The following is a 19,218-nucleotide window of genomic DNA, read 5'->3' as shown; positions in this document are numbered from 1 at the left end:
TCAGTTTTCCAGCACACGCACAGTTTCTCTCTCTGGTGTTCCTTTGTGCGGGGATGAAGTAAATCGTGGGTGGTGGTGGTGTTGAGGTGGGGAGGGGGGGGGGGGGGGGGGGCATGCCACTCACACATGACTCCGAAATAACTCGAGTAGCGGACTTCCAGCTATGCATAGTATTGATGTCCTGCCGCTGCCATATAGCCTGCTGGGTTAATAATAGGAACGCGGTTGTCAGGGTATTTCGGAAGGGGGGAGTGTCGACCTATTCTCATTGGATCCGTTTTATCCGCGAGTTTCTCCTGAAGTGCGAGTGGGAGGAGAATTTCCAGGATATCAAAAAATAAACCCCCTCAAGTCTAAGGAAGAGCAGAAAGTATAAATACCACCGATATGTCCAGACTGCAGCGGTGCTGGTGAGTGGTACAACAAGACTTAGCTTGGTTTGGGAATTGGGAACGACAACTCAGACTGAAATTAAATGCCAGACACAGTTTAACTAAGACTGCCTTTACAGCACTTTAAAACCACTTTTCATTTGAAAAGATCTCTCATTTTGAGAAGATAGTCTTTCGATCGGAGAAGACGAGCCACTTACCAGAAAAAGGATTTACATTGTAATCAGTTCTTTACTTTTTATCACTCTTGAGTGCAGTTTCCCTTGCTGAAGATGTATTCCACGGTGCAGTTGATCTTTTTATCCATGTGCGTAATGAACGCGGCACTTTCCACTCCATTTGAATCAGAGGATATTGTACCTGTACGGATAAATGCAAGAATGAGCGGTCGCTTTTGGAAAAGAAGCGAGGAACAGCCGAGATTTGTCCTCAGAGCATTTGGCAAGGACTTGACTCTAGATCTTATACCAGATACCAGCTTTATCGCTCCTTCCTTCACCATACAGCGTATCAAAGCCAGAGATGTTGGCGCTTTACGCAGCGATTCAGGTGCCAAAGCTGTCCTGGAAGCAGATCTCCAGAATTTTATGAACCAGACAGAAGACAATGAAGGACAGCTGAGGAGCTGCTTTTATTCTGGGAACGTAGGTCACGATCAAAACTCGGTTGTGGCTGTCAGTTTGTGTTCCGGCATCTTTGGCTCCTTTATAACGGAGGGGGAAGAGTATTTAATTGAGCCAAAAGTTAAGGGCGAACTAGGGCCAGACTCTACGGAACAGCTGCATGTCATCAAGAGAAGGACATTCACCAAAAGCCGCGGTCTTTCCCTCCTGTTTGATCATTCGGCGGAGGAGCACCGAGCGGAGAAGCACAACGGGGAAAGTTTTACGCACGACTACAGTGACGCACAGAGGGAACCTCGCCGGAGACGCTTTGTTTCCGCGCCACGGTTCATAGAAACCCTGGTGGTAGCTGACTCAACCATGACCCACTTCTATGGAGATGAAATAAAGGTCAGACACGATGAACTCATTCTTTCCTGCACACACAGTTGATAGAGACCTAAACAAACCTTAATTTAACCCCGCATTTTAGACTGTCCCATAAACAATATCCCGAGGACGTCATCTTTTTTTCTTCTGTGTTTCCCCATCCTGCGCTAAGTCAGGATTCATTGCCCAGGAAATATAGTGGCAGGGATTTGTTTTTCTGCACTGCTTCATAAAAATCTTTCTGCAGTGAGAGAGCTTGGGAGGAAATCAGTGAGCTCCCTGTTTTCCACAGGCTAAGAAAGAGGTCAGAGAACAGAAATGCAAGCAATGCTGAACCACATTCCTCAGGAGTTGGTCATAAACTGGCAGCACATCTTCAGCATCATCCAGGGAAGATTGACAAAACTTACAATCTCTGCTCTATTCTGTCTTTATTCAATGTTACAAATTCATTAAATTGGTCCTTTCCTGCTGCATGTTATACAAAACATCCAGTATTTAAATTAATACAATGGATTCATATATGAAAGTTCACATGAAATCATCTCCCATAACTAATGTCAGTCCTGGCTCTAACCAGAGCTGATGGAAAGGCATTTATTTATTTAGATAATGTAGGACAATCCACGAGCCTGTCATAATCTGCAGCAGCCAAATTGTAGTCTGTTTGCTCTTAAACTGCCCTGCCAACTGCCAAACAGTCTTATACCACAGTATGTTACACGCAAACAGGTACCAGAGTCAAGTGGACAAAAATTGCTCTGAAAAATTGGGCACATATTGGCATTTCATGACAAATCAGACACACAATTTCCATTCCTATTGCCTTCATTTTCTATGAGCAGGATTTGAGTGATTTGGAGGCCCCAGGATAAGGTCCATATGTTTTTCTGAGGATGTGTGGAAAATCTTTCTATGGGAGATTGTCATCCTACCCTAGAAAAAAGATTAAGTGAGTCTGACGGAAGACCTACCATCCCTGCCTCCCACGACATAGTTATTGCTAGTGAACAAAATTATTTGGAGGCAGCTCATTACGTAAACAAAGTCAAAAGGGAATTCTTACTGAATTCCTCACTTGGGGTAGACAATGGGGTATAAAATAATTCCCCCAGTTTCCAGTGAAACTGGTCACAAGGTTAAGTTTAAAATACAAGTGAGTGTGTCCACCTGAGTTTTGTCATTTTTAAACTCATGCGTTGTTCTGGCGAAGTGTCCCAGTACTGTACATTATTAGAGAAATACAAGCAGAAAACTGTTCGTCTTCAGCAGGAACAAACATACATGGCATAAATATACATCATAATACTAAAAAACTATGACAATACAAGACAAAAATAATATTGATAGGCAGCACCTCATGCTTTAAAGGCCAATGACATCATTTTTGAGTCAGGTTTCCATTTTAGGAGACACAGAAATTCCTCCACATGATTAATGATACACAGTTATTTCTGAAGACAATTTTATTTGTGCTCTTGGATTATGACTCATGTAGTACAAAGTAACGTGTTGCTCAACTACTTGGTTATTTTTATTTTTGTTTATTTGTTTATTTTATGGGATTTAATGTTGGCTGTCACATAGTCATACTTACAAAGAAAAATGTTTCTTTTTGTTTGCTTTGCAGACACAAACACAAGCATAGTTTAATGCAAAAATAGATACCATGCTCTTTTTTGTCCATGCTCCACTGCGTCATTGTGCTACAAGCTCTTTAAATGTCTTGTGAATAGAAGATCGTGTTCATGGAAGTTCAAGTTTTAAAATGTCCTGTCCCGTCTCTTCTCCACAGCATTACATTCTGATCCTGATGTCCATGGCTGCCCAGCTTTACAAGCACCCCAGCATAAAGAACTCAGTAAACATGGTGGTGGTGAAGATGTTAGTAGTGGAGGACGAGGAGGTTGGCCCAGAGGTCTCCAGCAACGGAGGCGTGGCTCTGAGGAATTTTTGCTCTTGGCAGCAGCTGTTCAATCCACCAAGTCAGAGGCACCCAGAGCACTATGACACTGCCATGCTGTTCACTAGAGAGGTGAGGGACAAGCACAGATCTTGTTTAGCTTCTTCACAAAGCTGCAGAATGGTTGTTGAGGTCTCTGCAATAAACCTAGCATCATCTGCATATAATCTTGTAAATAAGTGATGTATGATATTTTTGCGAGAGTTTGAGCATAAACGTTCAGCTACATAAAAAAACTTGAACTCAAGGTCCACCTATTAGCTTTTTTTTTGGAACTTTTATCTGTGATTCACAGTCCTCCTCAGCAGATGGAGTTTGCTCAGTTGTCAGACTTCACTAAAATAACAGGGACTCTAGACAAGGGACTGAGTGAACACTGGAAACTGACAACATCAGTTGACTATAAATACCAGACCAAATCGGATCACAGCATTGATTGGGAAAGGGTCAAAGGTCATTGACCAATAGTCAGCGGATGGCAGTAAAAGAACATTCACATTAAACCAGCATCATCCTCAAACTATTGTCATGCGATTGGAGTTCCATACTTAGGTTAACTGAGCCATCTCTATGACAGCTGAGCAGACTTAATCTTTGGAGGAAGACTATGCGATGTAGCTGAAATATCTGGAAAAAAAACAGTTAACGAATTAAATTTGCTAGAATAGAAATGTGCAAATGTAAGACAGCAGTGGTCTGAGAACAGGTCCTTGGGGAACACCACCCTTTGTATTATAAGTAACAGCAGTATGAAAGGTTCTAATGTAGAGTTTTGGCTCCAGAAATTGCTGAATGCTTATAATATTTAAGTATCTAGTAGTCTAATGTCAAAGGGGTTTCCTTGTAGCAAGAAACCAATACAGAATTATCACCAACTCTGAAATTCCACTCATTGGAAGGCACTGGTTTGGTTGTCTCATCGCTTTCATCAACTTCACTTCCAGCAGCAGGAGAAACCTGTTTTTTGTGAGAAAGCTCTAAAAAAACTGGTTGTACACTACCTGCCAGCACCAAATGAAAGACAGACTTAGCAACTAGCTGGTAAACATAGGGGAGGGCCAGATATATTTCCCTTGAGTTGCTGGAAAATGAAACAGAGCTCAAAGGAGGGTAAATATTGGACTTAAATCTGTCTGGTCACCAGAAAAGTAATTCTAAATTAGCATTTCTCTGTGTCTGTCACTTTAGTTTGACTAACACGTTAGCTATAAAAACTTGTTAACTTGTTGTGGAGTTCTAGTAGAGTAGAAAAAGAAAAGAAAAAAAAGATTAATGCAAGAAGTGCAGAAAAGTACTCAGTATTAACACAAAATATCTTAACACTGGTATCACAGCGACAGTGAGTTATATTAGATTATGATAGTCAGGCCTCTCTTCAGAGTGTGGTGTGGACTGTTTAGTGCATGAAACAATATGTACAAAGTTGTGAGTACTTTACAATACATTATTAGAATGGAAAGTCCACTCACCCGTGATAGTCTGGTGTACTATGTTCTCCATTCAGAAAGCAATAACCCAGCAAGGATGAGTCATGAATTAAGCCCTGGTGGAATTCAGTCTCAGGCCAGCTGCGGTACATACTGTGGTTTCAGAGGCACCACACTCAACCACACAACAATTTCTTGAAACCAAAGTGTTTTACAGTAACACAGGTGCATTTTAGGAGCAGTTTCTTATAATATGGAGGGTCCCTGAACTGCCCTTTGATTGGGGTTAGTTGTTGTCATACAATATATTGCTCTCAAAGCAACTCAGGAATGCATGCAACATTAGAAAAGAGAAGATGAAACAAGTTTAGTTAAATAAAAACAGTTACAGCCTTTTGAGTAAACTAAGGACACTGATGATAGATTGTAGAGTTGGAATAGTTGTAATCTTTTGCAAGCAGGGGGAATGTCAACAGAGTCCAAACAAACTGCTTTATGGAAGCTTCAACAGGAAATAAGTTCACAAGTCCTTAGGGTCTGAGTTCTGATTGTCTTGTTCTGCTGCATTTGGCTGCCTTCTTTCATCTGGTATGTGCATGTTGACAGGGTGTTAGCAGACAATACATTAGGCGAGTACCTTCTCTATTTTTAATGTTTCATAAAAGCCTCGGTTTCAGCTACCGACTGATGTTAGCAGATGAATCTGACTCTGAATCAGGGAAAATGATGAATAGAACATGTGGGCTATTGCAGTCCTGTGTTGGGTTTTTTTTTTTTTTTTTTTTTTTTTTTTTGAAGCAATGCTTGATCGGGGAAGCCATCATTCATGCTAACCTGGTCTATGTTTGTTTTTCCATTTCCGCAGAGATATGCTTTGAAATCTAGAGAACAGAAGGTTCCTTCTGGATGAGCTAACTTTAGTGCCCCCACAAATCAGCCCCGACATGATGAAATGGCCAGGGCTTGAGTGTGCAGCTGGGTTGTAGTTGAAAATATATGCCATGTATTCCATGGTCACAAGAGAGGGCTGCTGCTAGTACTGGCTGTTGTGATTCTCATAATCTACCCTCTGTTGCATGTAGTGGAAACATTTTTCTCATGGATTTTTGTGGTTTTATACCATATGTGTGCATTTCTCTGTCTGCACTATGTGCAAATGCAGTACTATGGCTTGTGCTTTGACCCATACATTTGTGTGTCTGCATATATGAGTGACAGATGCTATTGCGGAACGTGGTGTACAAATACACACTGAGATGTGTTCAACTGCAACTCCAGGTCCAGATGTGTTTTGAATCACAGAAGGCTCTGCCTTGTGGTGGTTTTTGTTTTTTTGTTTTTTTTTTTTTTTTGGGCTGAGGCGAAGCCATGGACACGTCCATCTCCTACACAGCCAGGCATTTTTTCAAAAGGGAAATGTTTCTGATATACCACACTGTTAATTTTCCCACATCACAGGTCTGGATAGCTGCATTCTGCAAATATTTATTTGCCTTGTTTTATGACGGAAACACTGAACAACATGTTTCTGATTTGTTCCTTTAAAAATGGCAGGAAAACAATCAGATATACAGTAAATAGACAGTGAAGGTTTGCCATCTTACATGATTACAATAACAGGCAGTCTTATTATATTTATTATTTGACAGAATAATGTCTTTAACTCTTTTAGAGTCCACTCTGCCAGCTGTTTCTTAGCAAATAGTCACTGAATTTCTATTGAACTGTGTATAATTTCTATTTTCCAGATTGTTGTTGCAAATTCCTTAATTACAGGTTAATTTTGGAATTGGTCAACAGTACACCGATTTAACATAATAAGGTTCAACCTGAACTGATTTGAATGAAACTGTTTGATTAGATCCACTACAAGTATGCATTTTTTTGGTTTCAGTGGAAAATGTTAGTCTCCCATGACATTACAGTGAAGTAAAGTGCTGAGATGAAAAACTGTTTGAATTTTTGCAACTCTTGTTCAAGTGGCATTTTCTAATTGAGTGGTATGTCACCATTGATAATTAGAATGCCATCCTTCTGACTTATGGCATTTACAATTAATGGTATACTTCATGTCCCACTAGCATATACCAATTCTTATTGACTGCTGATGTGTGTGTATAAATGGTGTGTCACTTCTGTCCAGTGAGAATGAGCGTACAGCAGTGTGGTAGAAAACACATTTCTACAATGTCATAGTCGCTTCTTTGTGGGCATTACTGTTCAGAGGCAGATTTGTATGTAGCACACATCATGGCATTGCATCCCTTTTTTATTTTGAACCACATGCCACCTTTGATAGACAGCTGTCAGGTGACTGACAAATGATACATATTTCAGTGAGAACGTTAGCTTGTAGCAATGATAATGAACCTGTACACAAAGTTAGCTCCATTCGTAGCAATAAATGACACTGTGTATCCAGTGCTGGTTAAAGCACTGGATACACAGTGTCAGCTCAAAGCTTTCTCACACAATTCAAGCATAGTTAAGCATAAAAACATTGCCATGTTGTTTGCCTACTGATTATTATAGTTGTAGCATTAGCATGTATGAAAATCCTGTTCTTTGTTCACGATATGTACCTGTCACATGGATATGTACCAGATGTGTTATATTAATACAAAAACTCTTGTTAGAGCAGACTGCACTGTAAACAGGCAGAGCTTCACTCCTGACAAATGACAAATGTATCAATACAGAATTTAATCAGTATCACCAATCAGCCTCAAAGGACCACATAAAGAGTCTGCATGCCTTTTTTTTTTTCCTCTGGAAAATTACAAGCATGACAACATGATATATTTTCCATCCAAAGTCTGCTCCTCTATCAGCTGTCACAAACTGAGGCTGAAAAACGCACATTAAGCTATCTTACATTTATTGTATGTCTGCAGTTTTAATGCATCATCCACTGCTGTCCTAAAAGAATAGAATTGACATAAGATACCAAAACACTTTAACCATAATAAGATATGTAGCACATGGTACATTATTTTGGAAAGTGGTCTCTACCTGTTTAAGGTTGACAAGCCCTTTAAAACTCACCAACAACAGTAGCATTTCATAATCAGCAGTAACAGAATTGGCATATGCCACAAAAAGTGGCATGCAGTCAGCCACTTTTCAATCTCACATCATTCTTTTTTTAGAGGCTTTTTAGCTGGAATAAGATATAATACATAGTTTATTTAGTATAGTACATACAGTATGATACATAGTACAGTTTTGGGAGCTACAATTGCTCGAAACGTTAGGAGTTTTCTGGCCTGAAAACATTCAATTTGAGCGAACTTTATCAAAAAGATTTCATTATTAGTATCAGCCTTTCAAAGTTCACATTGTCAACTTGACCTTGGTGCTCCATGTTTTGCTATCTTTGTGTTTCAGGACATCTGTGGACAGAAGAGCTGTGACACACTGGGTGTGGCCGATGTTGGGACAATGTGTGATCCCAAGAGAAGCTGCTCCGTTATTGAAGACAATGGCCTGCAAGCTGCCTTCACAGCTGCTCATGAGCTTGGTTAGATCACATGTATTGTCATATGGGTGGGCTGGTATAGGTGTGAGATTTATGAAAAAAAAAATATGTCAAATGTGGTGCAGTTAGAAAGTTCTACTATGTATAGCTTTAAAGTCATTTTCAGTCATTCATAACTACAGTTTTGAGTGTTGGTAACCCTAAAAAATATCACATTGCTATTATCACACCCTGTCTTACTGCAGGTCATGTGTTGAGTATGCCTCATGATGATTCCAAGACCTGTGAGAGGCTGTTTGGAGATCTGGGAGGACATTACCTGATGGCTCCTCTGTTTGTCAGCCTCAACAAGACAGCACCTTGGTCTCCCTGCAGTGCTCTGTACATCACAGAGTTCTTTGACAATGGACATGGTAGGAAATATTTCAGGTTGTCACCTCAGAATGTTAAAAATTACACACTGAGAGAATCAGAGTGTGTGCATCCCATTAGAGACCTGCTGGAAGCATAGATGTCTGCCATGACAGTGTGGCTCTGTTATTAGGGCTGATTCAGAGATGAATAAAACATACTGTTCTTCCTCTCATGCTCTAACTATGGCTTTCCTGCTTAAACATGTTACACCCTTCAAATTATGGGTTATAGGGATAGTTTATCTTGCCCAAGAGTTCCACAACTTCTCTTTCCATATCCTCTTCTTCTCATTCGCTCTCTTTCTGTTTCTTTCTCTTTGCTTTTCCCCAGTGCTCCCCCTCCCCACCTCATGTTGTGCATTTTGTATTGTTTGTATCCTTGCTAGACCTATGAGTGAACCTTCTTTCCCACTGAGTCATACTATGGACTTCTTCCTGTTCTCCACCTCCTCAGCCAAAAGCAACAGCTGGTGTCAGCAAAATATGTTCTTTATCAGTTGGAAAAAGTCTCCAACGAAAACTCATGTGGCTGAGAATGTTCATTCCAAGCTGTGGATGTCATTGACAACTCCAGACAAAAGCTTATTGAATGTAATAAAGAATCATTAGTGGAACAATGAATAAATTCACATTTAGAATAGCTGTCAACCGTCCAGGTTCAGAGCATTAGGCTGCCTATAAAAGTGCACTGCATTAGTTAAATTTAAATTACTCGTTTTTATAGTCAGGACACAACTTGTCCTGAATATTTTTCCACTGTTGTCATGCCACACACAAAGAGCAACACCATTGTCACAGTGCTGCTATTGTCAAATCCATAATCTCCATAAACCACAAATTAATCAGTCTCATACAGTGTTGCTTTGTATTGTAACCACAGGGGACTGCCTGCTGGATGTCTCAGAGAGTACCATGCCATTACCAAGAGAGCTTCCAGGCACCAAGTACAGTCTGGACCAACAGTGCCAGCAGATATTTGGAGAAGAGTTTATCCACTGCCCCAACACCTCAGATAGTGATATCTGCAGCCAGCTTTGGTGTCAAGAGGATGGGACTCCACAGTGCACTACCAAGAACGGCAGCTTGCCCTGGGCTGATGGCACCCCCTGTGGCCTCAACAGGACCTGTCTGCATGGAGCATGCATGTTGACCGATGAGGTGATGCAGCCACTGGTAAGACTGCATCCTTATCAGAAAAATTGTGCTTTACATCAGCTAGCCTTAAACTGAAACTGTATAACTTCTGAGGGAAAAAGAAAAAAATACCATCCTCTTCTTCCTGCAGTTCAAAAGTTTAATTTGTTTGCAATGAAATTCCACATTGTTTGAACCATAGACGCCAGGGATTTGCTACTACAGACTTTGTTGGTCTGGTATGACTAATAACTAAGGGTCAGTAGTGTTAACTAATGTTCACTGAGACAGATTTTATGACTCTTCACCTCTATCATTGCTACCATTTTAGTATTTACCGTTTTTCTGTAATTCTCAGTTGTGGACATGGTTGCCGCCATTAGGCAAAAGTTTTTTGCTTTACACTTGCACTATTCAATATTTCTATATGGCCTTTGGGTTGAATGATTGTGTGTAATGTGAAAGGTCAACCTTCTGAGATGTATCATCCAGTTTTGCAGTTCCTCACAGTGTTTTAGCATCTCTCAGCTCATTGCTTTTATTTTACAGCCAGCAGCTTTCTGTTGTGGTTGACTGTCACAGCTCTCATCATCCTCTTTTTCAGCAATAGCAGACAGCTGTTTTCAGAAAAAAAAAAAACAGTTGTTATAATTGTACACTACTTGCCCACTATCAAAAAGCGGACAAAGATAGTGACTAGCTGGGGAACATAATGGAACATTTAGCAGCTAATGAGCCAGACGTTTTTCTCATGAGTTGTTGGAAAGCAAAATAGAACTAGAGGGAGAGTGAATTTTGGACTTTCATTCAATAGGCGGCCACACAACTGCAAAATGGCTGTCAGCTGTCAGGGTAGTTGTGACCACAATAATCTTGACAGCATGTAATATGATTGCATTCTGTGGACCTCATTTACACCTTGTTGGATGCTGCATGCTGACAGTGTGTTTTTTGTTTGCACTTGCTTGCTGCTTAGAACTTCCCACAGGTTTTGATGAGTCACTTCCTTCGAAGTGCACAGCAGATTGGCTGTATTTTTTATGTGCTGGGTTGTTGATATACATACAAACTTTGGTCTGTGATTGTGAAGCCCTACACAGATTCATGTTCTGTTCTTCAACATTACTGACACCAGTTATCATCGTAAATTAACTGTCAACTCTTTACCTTTCTCAGTATGTGGTTTGAAATTGTAATTGTAAATTTTCTTCCTCAACAAAATCATAAGGTTTTGGGCCTCACACTTCATTCTTGATCTTGAAAACAGCAGTTGAAGAAGTTGTGGAATATGGTTGAAAGTGAACTTGAGATAAGACTGCTATTTCTAAGGTCAAGACTGAACTTTCAAGCTCAACTTTTAAGCCAGTACGGATGAAAAGTCTTTACTCTGCCAAGAAATGGGAAAAAAAAGAAATTAAAACTTTCACCCTTCATTCTGGGCAAAATCCCCATGCTGAAGAAGATTGTATGACATAATTGAAAGTTACAGTATACCAATCATAAATTCAAATCATCAAATTTGTTTGATTTAGACCTTATTTATATCATTGTTAATCAACATACCTATACACCAATACAAAATACCCATTAGAAAACTTGCAATTTAAGAAGAAAAAACTTTCAGGTTAAACTAAAAAAAGTAATGAATACACAACTCTGTAGAGGTTTTAGCTGGGGGAGATACTTTTTTAGAATTGCAGCTGAATGCTGTTTTAAGCACAAATACACAAATGAAAAGTACAGGCTAAAATACAGATTACTGCATAGTTTGAGGTTTAAATCCAGCTGCCTCATGATGCCTTTTTATATTTCCCACAGAACATCTATACTAGATATATACATGATATCTTTTCCTTGTGTTATAATCATACATCTGTTTATGAATTAGGATGTATACCAGGTTCTTTGGAGGGGACACCCACAAGAGCAAACACGCCCATACATGCACACAAACAATTTCAGTTTTGCCGTACAAAGCTGCAGCATGGCAGGTTCCACTAGTAGTGAGTGACATATGTGGCAGGAACATGGGTAGAGGCAGACAGCAGACGCGTGCCGAACTTCAACACAGATTTGGACTGGAGTCGTGGCACACCAACACACTGCAGCCTCAAACCCAGAAGCCCAGACTGTGGTTTGGACTGCACAGCTGAGATTGCCTTTGGCACTGAGCTCTAACCGAATACTCTGACTGCTCTTTTTTCCCTCTTTTTTTTTTTGCTCATGTTTAACCGCAGGTGGTTGTGGACGGCGGCTGGAGCTCATGGGGACCATGGCAGCAGTGCTCCAGAACATGTGGAGGTGGAGTGGAGTTTTCCTACAGGGAGTGTACCGACCCTGTGCCTCAGAATGGAGGGAAGTACTGTGAAGGACAAAGGGTCCAATATCAGTCCTGCAACACCCAGCCCTGTGACATCAGTGAAGGTAAGAATCAGCACTTCACAGGATTCAAAACCCAATGCTTAAGGTTGCTGAGAGCTAGTGTTTTGATATATTTAGGTCATTTTAAACCAAATACAAATATTCAATGTTCTGACCAGTCTTTTATTTTTTGACATGGTGGGGAAACAAACTAACTCCACAGAACCCTGAGATAATTTACAAATTGTCTAATGATGACATCATTCATCAGTCATCATCATCATTGCACATGGAACTTTTTCATACCAAAAATATCCTTCTGAAATCAATTAACTTTACACATTTTGACAACCAGTACAGTATTAAAAAGCTCACAACTGAGAAACTTGAACTACATAATGTTGGTATTTTTGTTATGCTATTTTTATTAATGTAGCTTCTGATAAGTTTTCTGTTCATCAAGTAACTGACTAATTGTTTCAGCTTTTAGACTGGACCTCTAGTTTTTAATGCCAATATCAGCCTGACATACAGCATACTGCAAACAATCAAGCATGCAACATCACTGAAATATTTTACCAATTTAGAAATATAAATATAGACTTATTAAGTTATATTATTAGCTTATTATTAATGTAAGTATTTCAAATGTATTTGATGGTAGGGCTATTTTATAGAGACAATATTTTGGTAGGGTAGCTTTATTTAGTGAGTTAACTTGTTGGGGATTATTATGTTTTCACAAGCTCCCTGTCAGAAGAGTGGATTACACCTGTGGTACAATTTCTGTCTTTAACCCATAGGGAAGAGTTTTAGAGAGGAGCAGTGTGAGAAGTACAACAGCCCCCAGTACCTGGACTACAATGGAAATATAAAACAGTGGATACCAAAGTATGCTGGTGTTTCTCCCAGAGATAGATGTAAGCTGTTCTGCAGGGCCAGAGGCAGCAGTGAATTTAAGGTGTTTGAATCCAAGGTACAGTATACGGTATTCACTCAGCATCACAGCTCATATGCAACCATTTGCCAAGTCATTATGTTCACACCACAGCTAACATGTCCCATTCTGACACTGGATACTGATGCTTTCCAATCAAGGAATAATACATTTCTGCAAATTCAATCTGAAATAGAATTTTGTGTAATGTTTGAATATTCTGAACACAGTTGTATCCTAAAGCATAGCAATTTAATAATCTTTGAGTATCAATGTGCACCAGTTTTAAAATGACATGTAAATCTTATATGACACAACATAAATCTGACAGTTAGCTGAGTTAATGTTCACATGGAGGATACATGGTCACAGCAGTGGAGGAAAAGCCAGATATTTAGAATTGGAGAATTTTTAGACTTTCAGTTGCATCCCATGGTCTTCATCAGTGGATGGAGGTTACACATTGTAACCTGCATTATTCCCTGGACAGTATATCACAGGACTGACACATAGGCCCATCATAGGCAGGTATTGTGAAATATTGGTGTTAAGAGGACCTTTGATCATTGATTACACCACCTTTGCTTGGTTATACTTAACCACATGAAGGCAGCATAATGCCGTCCCAGTGTGTGATTTTATACAGGATGCCTGCATTGTGGAATCAGTGGTGTGACATAACACAGCTGCCTCTGGTTGGTCAGCATTTGTTGTGCTATTCCAGCTTTCCCTTTTATACAGAAGTTGATTTTGCTCTCTCAGTACCTCTGCTGCTGGCTTAAAGGTAGGGCAATAAGGCCCCCCACAGCACAATATTCCCACCTTGAAAGGCTGTATAAAAGGGGCTATAGAGACAAACAACCATCCACACCCACATTCACAGGCAATTTGGAACTGCCAATTAACCTAACTTGCATGTCTTTGGGCTGTGTGAGGAAGCTGGTTACTCACACACATAGGCACAGGGGGGAACATGCGATCTCCACACAGAGAGGCCCCAGCTGGCCAGCAGGTCTGGACCCAGAACCTTCTTACTGTGAGGCAACAGTTGCCTCTTTTACACAGAGATCACACTATATTGGCATTGTGAAGATTATTGATTATACTGCCTTTGCTCGTTTACACTGAACCACCCAAAGCCAGTGTAATGCCGCCAGGTGTGTAATTTTAGTGTGGCGGCATCACATAATCAGAGCAGCCTCACCATAAGTTGGTTTCTGTTCCACCATACTGGCTCTCCCTTTTACACAGATATTGATTCAACTCTATAACTACCTCCGCTGCAACAATACCTGGTATATCTGGTATACAGAACGGCAAGGTGGAATAACTGCAACATTGAACAGTTTGGATCCAAAGGGCTAATGCAAGCCACTGCACCACTCTGCCACCCAGTTGTCGTGACAGCAGCTAAAACTATATCAACTACACTCTAGAAATGAACAAACATACAAAACCGTACATTCAGGTGAATTTGAATGTGAATGTGAATCTGCGTCACACCTGTAACTGGAGGATAAACACCCACTTACGTTGTCAATGCAGGTGATTGATGGGACAACCTGTGGCCCCGACACCACATCAGTGTGTGTTCAAGGCCAGTGTGTAAAGGCAGGCTGCGACCAGGTGATTGGATCCAACAAGAGACTGGATAAGTGTGGAATGTGTGGAGGAAGTGGGCTCACCTGCAGAAAGATCACAGGCTCCTACAACAAAGCAATGTAAGTGGTATATATTAAAAAAAAAACAAAAAACATACATACATATGTAATCTAAACTGAAAATCTGTTTCATGTGAGACAATTAGATGTACAGTGGATATAGTTACACTTAAGTTCATATTCACTGAGCTGCATATTTGCATTTCCTTGTATAATGAGTAAAGACTACAGAGGGGTTTGCTAATCAAGCTGTGGTGAAAAGAGAGAGCACTCAATCTCTGATTGAATCAGAGACTGTAGCATTGAAAACCTTCACTTTCCTTTGTTTGGTCATCTTGGTTGCAAAATATTGAAGCTATGAGAATTGTTAATTTGGATGGACAAAATGCATGCAAAATCAGGCAAAATACTACAATACTATTTACACAGATGAGCCAAAACATAATTACCACTCACAGATGAAGCAAGTATTGCTGATTATTTCATAGCTGAACTACCGGTGGACTGAATTGGGTTGTAGCTGTATTTTTGTTGCTGTCTTCTTGATGCTAAGTTGGCCTAATTTTTTCCCTGCTCCACATGAGAGCCATATCCATCCTCAATTCTGTCTCCTAAAAAAAACAACAACATATAAGCATGTTTTGAAAAGTGTTCAGGCTTTTTCAGTCAAAACAAAGAATATACATGATCTAAATCAAGTTCTTTGTTTTCTCTACCAGCTATGGATACAGTGATATTGTCACAATTCCCATTGGCGCCACTAATATAGACATCAAACAGCGGAGTCACAGAGGAATCAAACACGATGGGAACTACCTGGCTATAAAGAGAGAGAACGGTGGTTACATCCTCAACGGAAACTATTCTGTATCCACGGTGGAGCAGGACATTCCTGTGCTGGGTGCTGTTCTGAAGTACAGTGGCTCCTCCACCACACTGGAGAGGATCCAGAGCTTCAGGCAACTGAAGGAGGCCATCACTATCCAACTCCTGGCCACTGCAGGGGATGCCAACCCTCCTAAGGTCAAATACACATTTTTCATCCCTAGAGATGTGACCTTCAATAAATCCAAGGAGAAGAAGGGCTCAACACCATCTTTGCATATGATCCATCCCTTTGGTATGCCTGACTGGGTCCTGGGTGAGTGGTCTGAGTGTTCCAAGAGCTGCGGATCTGGATGGTCCAGGAGGAACGTTGAATGCCGAGACAATGCAGGCTTCACCTCCAGCCAGTGCGACAAAGGCCTGAAGCCTGTAGACATCAGGCCTTGTGGGGATCTGCCATGTCCCATATGGCAGTTGGGACCTTGGTCCACCTGCTCACGAACTTGTGGCCAGGGTCAGCGCCGCCGCAGTGTATTCTGCATAGACTACACTGGGAAGACTGCTGAGCCAGAGAAGTGCGATCCGAACAAAATTCCAGAGCCAGTCATCGGAGAATGTCTCGACCAGGAGTGCTCATGAGGAACATGAGTAGAGTGAACCCATTTTGGTTTGACTGCACTTACCAACCATGGATGGATTATTGAACAGTCATACTGGGCATAGGCCTGGGGGATCAGGGGACTTAATAACTACAAAGAGACAAGAAACACAGACACAAAATAACTATGAAGAGACTCAAAACAATTACAAATAGACACAAAGCAAGAACAATGACATCCAAAATAACTCCAGGGACATCCAAAATGACTACAAATAGACACAAAGCAAACACAGAGACAAAAATCAACCACAATGACTCCAAAGAGACACACATTGGCCAAAAAGAGACACAAAATGACTATAAAGAGATGCAAAATGACAAACAAGATCTCTTTGTCGTTTTTGTGTCTCTGAGATTCTGACAGTTCAGGGTCCTATGTTGGAGGGGTGGGCTACCCTTTTACAGGTCTGTGCTCAAGGGCCCATTGTCTCATAATCTGTCCATAGTGCCAACTGGGCGCATCAAGTCACATCAAGGGCATTTGCCTGAATTTTCCTCTTTCTTTGTTGACATTTGACAACCACTATTGAAATTTGAAACAATGGAAATCTACCTCATGTGATGTATGTATAAATGCTAGATGAAGGTGCTGTGTGTGTGTTTTCTTCAGAATGAGAAGTTTTCTAGTCCTGCTTTAAACAGAAACTAACTTCATGGATAAAGTTTGTTCTGCAATTTGTCTTTTCTGAGTTAGCTGTCATTTAAAGTGGGGCTAGAACAATGGCATGAAACCTGCTGTCAAACACCAGCACAGTGTAAATATACCTCCAATTATCCTCTACAGCACTCAGTCCCCTATAAAGCTTTGATCAGGCCATTTACCTATTATTGAGGTAGGTCCATGATTGAGGCATTGGGATTCAAGCCCTGTGGGAATGCACACCTGTTTGATTCCTTGTCTTTTCTGCACACATACAAAAAATGTGATTGTAATGGAGATGTCATTTTTTCCATCCTGAAACTTAGCATTGTTGAACTATGGGAAAGCCATTCACTCACACTACACCTGGTAATATTTTGGATTTAAAACTGTACCAGTTATAGCTTCATTGAAATGGACTGTTCTGTTCTGTTCAGTGACAAACTACATGTATTGGTAGAATTGGTAGAAATTAATAGAATTTAGATTCACATGCTGTGTAAAGTTTTCAGCCTAGATAATGACTGGTCATTCCTGACCAGAAAAACTCATGACAGAATTTCTCTCTGCCCCATAGTTTAATTTTCGCCTTTTCCCAGGCACATTATAATGCAGCTGAGAGGAACAGTGGTACAAACAATTTGCAATGCAACAAATGTTTCTTTGGAGGTGTTGTTACTAAGTTAAGTTATTAGCATACTATCTATCATGTATATGAAAAATAACATTGTTTTATGCATTTTCAGACTTTTATTTGTAAACCCTAACAGTTGTTTTCAGACTTTGGTATGTATATTTGATTTCTTCATTCCTGTTGTTAATTTACAGTATATTATAAAACAAAAGAAATGAAGTATTAGGCCTATATCCCTTCAGTGAAGGACCATACTATTTTATTGTTACAGCTTCCTTTTTAAGCTATTTATTTTTGTAAAGTTTTTACCTTGGACTTGTAATAAAATGGCAAATGCTGCTGTCTTTGAGATTTTTGTCATAAAAATTGTCAAATAAACACATTTATGTCAAGACGTTGTTCTCTTTTACTGATCTTTTTCTCCATGAAAACCAAAAAGCAACATTTCTTCAAATCATTTCCTTCTGCATCCAAAAAACCCTCTGGTTAGTTCTCTTCTCTATTGTGTGTAAAAGCTTCATTACTTTAAGATTCTTGTTTCCAGACTGGTGAGTACATATCAACAATAGTGCCACTATCAGGAAAAGCTATAATTCAAAATGACCCATAAATTGCAAACAAATTTTCAAGTTTTCCATGTTTCCCACAGCACTCTCTTAGACTATTACAGGACACTAAAAGGCACCATTGAAGGCCAGAGTAATGAAATTCTTTTAGGTGGGTCAACAGCTTTTAAAGCTGGGTGGGGCAGATTTCACTGCATGTCTAGAAACTGAAACCCCTTAAGATGTTCAGTAAAATCCTCCCACACTGAAATAGTTGCTCTGCCCAGACATTTGAAATGAAGAGAGCTGTAAAAAAAATAAATAAATAAATACTCAGTAGCTGTGGTTAGGGAGGAACCTCCATTTAATAGGCAACAACAGTAACTTAACAATATCCTATTTTTAATTCCAGTCTTATTCTATTCACAGCTGTCTGAGCTTTGTAGATGTTAAAATCATAATGGGTTACAAATACCAGTATGGCCATAATATCATTTACAGAATTTGGTTTGGGTTTTTGTGTATGTACCAATATATATTAATAGCTAAAATACAACATGGAAAAAGGGGTTTAATGTCTGACATTAAGAAATGTTAAAAAAAATAGAAACTACAAGATTTACTTCTACTTCTGGCTGCTTTTAGAAATTTGTTACATCCAATTCACTTCTTACATTGTTAAAAACACAGCTAACACTGCACTAAACACCTTATACCGAGATGAGACTACAGACACAGTCACAGACACACTACAGCCACAGTCCATTCACATACAGTTCCTCATTAATTCTCTGTCTGCTTCGTCTGCCTTTTGCCTGCTCTTTTTTGCCTTGTGTCACACTGCTATTTAAAGCTTGGTGGATACTTCTATGTAAGATCAAAGCATATATATACCTAATATATATGTTGTACCTAATGAAGTGGCACGTGAGTGTATGTATGTGTCTCTCTCTCTCTCTGTGTGTGTGTGTGTGTGTGTGTGTGTGTGTTTGGACAATTGCCACATGGCTCATCTCTATACTTGCAACTCATCACCCATTCAGTGCCAGTATAAGAACCCCGGCTCCACTCTCACTCTTCCGCCTATGTGACATACAGATTATCGGCTGCTCAGTTACTTTGCAGCTCTGAGATATACTTCAGTTTGGGTCCTTA

At 40.0% G+C, this 19,218-nt stretch overlaps 1 protein-coding gene across 1 annotated transcript; it reads left to right on the top strand.

Moving 5' to 3' along the window:
* The first annotated feature begins 348 nt into the window (after nt 1-348).
* Nucleotides 349-17,912, top strand: LOC108900626 (A disintegrin and metalloproteinase with thrombospondin motifs 8). The gene is made up of 9 exons (XM_018701781.2): nt 349-1,405; nt 3,180-3,419; nt 8,162-8,294; nt 8,498-8,665; nt 9,546-9,838; nt 12,037-12,223; nt 12,964-13,136; nt 14,643-14,818; nt 15,478-17,912. The coding sequence occupies exons 1-9, from the start codon at nt 665-667 to the stop codon at nt 16,220-16,222; spliced, it is 2,856 nt and encodes a 951-aa protein (XP_018557297.1). The 5' UTR covers nt 349-664; the 3' UTR covers nt 16,223-17,912.
* The last annotated feature ends 1,306 nt before the right edge of the window (nt 17,913-19,218 follow it).

The sequence above is a fragment of the Lates calcarifer genome, linkage group LG21 (genome assembly GCF_001640805.2).
Source record: "Lates calcarifer isolate ASB-BC8 linkage group LG21, TLL_Latcal_v3, whole genome shotgun sequence".
NCBI lineage: Eukaryota > Metazoa > Chordata > Actinopteri > Centropomidae > Lates > Lates calcarifer.
Note: the sequence above shows the minus strand (reverse complement) of the source record. Positions and strands in the feature narration are given on the sequence as shown.

Excerpts from the sequence above, each read along its gene's own strand:
- LOC108900626 (XM_018701781.2), top strand. The coding sequence starts at position 665 with ATGTATTCCACGGTGCAGTTGATCTTTTTATCCATGTGCGTAATGAAC. Across the intron at positions 8,666-9,545 it reads GTTCTTTGACAATGGACATG|GGGACTGCCTGCTGGATGTC; the intron begins GTAGGAAATATT and ends TTGTAACCACAG. Across the intron at positions 9,839-12,036 it reads ATGAGGTGATGCAGCCACTG|GTGGTTGTGGACGGCGGCTG; the intron begins GTAAGACTGCAT and ends GTTTAACCGCAG.